At 35.2% G+C, this 1,780-nt stretch overlaps 1 protein-coding gene across 1 annotated transcript in view; it reads right to left on the bottom strand.

The window, feature by feature from the left end:
- Positions 1-1,303: 1,303 nt before the first annotated feature.
- Positions 1,304-1,780, bottom strand: part of LOC116086586 (keratin-associated protein 20-2-like) — a 6,196-nt gene continuing 5,719 nt past the window's right edge. The window contains exon 2 of the mRNA XM_031364794.1: positions 1,304-1,407. Coding sequence (XP_031220654.1) covers positions 1,304-1,407 — 104 coding nt within the window. The remainder of the gene's footprint in view (positions 1,408-1,780) is intronic.

Here is a 1,780-nt window from a genome sequence, read left to right as displayed (position 1 = left end):
ACTAAGAATCACAGATACCAGCTAACATGGTTCTACCACAGTGTGTAAGGTGCAAAGCAAATGAGAAAAGTAGAAGGCCACAAATAAAATCTTCCCGGTAGGGCACACTACACATTATTGTGCACACTTACACATACACAGGGACAAATGCATCACACACACAGGATGTCAGAAATGAAAACAAAAGAATAAAAAACATTGAAATTGTAAACTTTAGAGATACAGCTAACAAATTCTGAAAAACAAAACGAGTGTATAAAAAGATGCTCCACACAAATGAAAAAAATGAGAATATTAGGAAGGTTATTAATGCAGAAATATGAGTGGTCAGTTATATATATTTGTATATGTATATATGTATGTACGAGTATATATATATATGTGTGTATACACATACATACATACATACATATACATATATAAATATATATATTATAGAAGAGGTGTTTTGTACAGGAAAAGATACAAATGGACAAATGGACTCAATAATGTTGTACTTCACTAATATCTCAGAGATACAAATCAAAAGAGAGTTGAGATTTTAGCCTACAGTTGTTAGACAATTAGTATTAGAGAGACAAAAGATGAATGTTGCAAAGTATGTAGAGTAGGGCACCCTCCTCTATTTTTGATGGAAATATAACTTTGTAAAGATATGGTAAAAATACCATTGGCATGTTTTCAAACATAGAGGGAAGTGACAGATAATCTACAATACACACAGATTCTCATACAATGAGAAGAAAATCACTGAACCTAAAGAAATAGGTACACTAGCAAGTATATTCTAATATTCTTTATGATATTCAAGTTATAATCACGAGAAAATGACCATGTGCATTTGAACACTGAAAAGAATTGCTTCTTTCTCTAACTTCCTCTCCCCTTCCTTATTTCTCCTCCTTTTCCTTCTCCATGACAATCTCCTTAAATAACATCCTTTCTTATACTCCCCTCACCCATTCCCACAACCAGCTCCACACATGTAACCAATCAGATACAAAATCATGGACAATACAGAAAGTACTTTGTAGAGTTTATTCATTTCGTTATTTGATGATACATCTTTCAACAAATGGTTGAGATTTAAATTTACAATCATTTTACAGAGTATGATGAGGATAATATAAAATACTATCATGGTCCAAATTCAGATGAGGAATTAGATGACCATGTTGAATTTCAATTCTCTTTTATATATTTTGTCCTAAAGTTAGAATTTTTGAAGACATATTTGAGTTCCTGGTGTAAAAACACTTGGAAGCCCTTCTGGTCAGAAAGGTTGGGTATCTGGATAATGTCCTCAGTAGAAGCCATAAGACCAGTATCTTCTACAGCACAATGGGCGGCGGCAGCCATAGCCATATCCACCATAGCCACAGCCATAGCCACAGCCATAACCACAGCCTAGACCACCATAGCCATAGCCCATGCCTCCATAGTAGCTGCCATAGTAACACATGATTTCAGGAGTGGAGCGTTCAGAGGAAGATGAAGCAGTAAATTTCTAGAGTCTGGATGAAACCATCTGCCTAGGGCCTTTTATACACCTGGATGTTTGGTGAAAAAACCCACAGACATTATGACATCACACATGTCTCTACTATTCTTCAGAAAACATCCAGGTTCCAGAATTTACTGCCCAAACAATGCTGCATAACTTAGATAATTGCGCTCATATGTTACGATCCCAAGGTCAGATCACAGAGCTATATTGTGAAAATCTGGATCTAGTTTCAAGACAATGCTTCATTCTACACTTAGTTTCTTTAATACTCAT

This window comes from Mastomys coucha, unplaced genomic scaffold, assembly GCF_008632895.1.
Source record: "Mastomys coucha isolate ucsf_1 unplaced genomic scaffold, UCSF_Mcou_1 pScaffold12, whole genome shotgun sequence".
Taxonomy (NCBI): Eukaryota; Metazoa; Chordata; class Mammalia; order Rodentia; family Muridae; genus Mastomys; species Mastomys coucha.
Note: the sequence above shows the minus strand (reverse complement) of the source record. Positions and strands in the feature narration are given on the sequence as shown.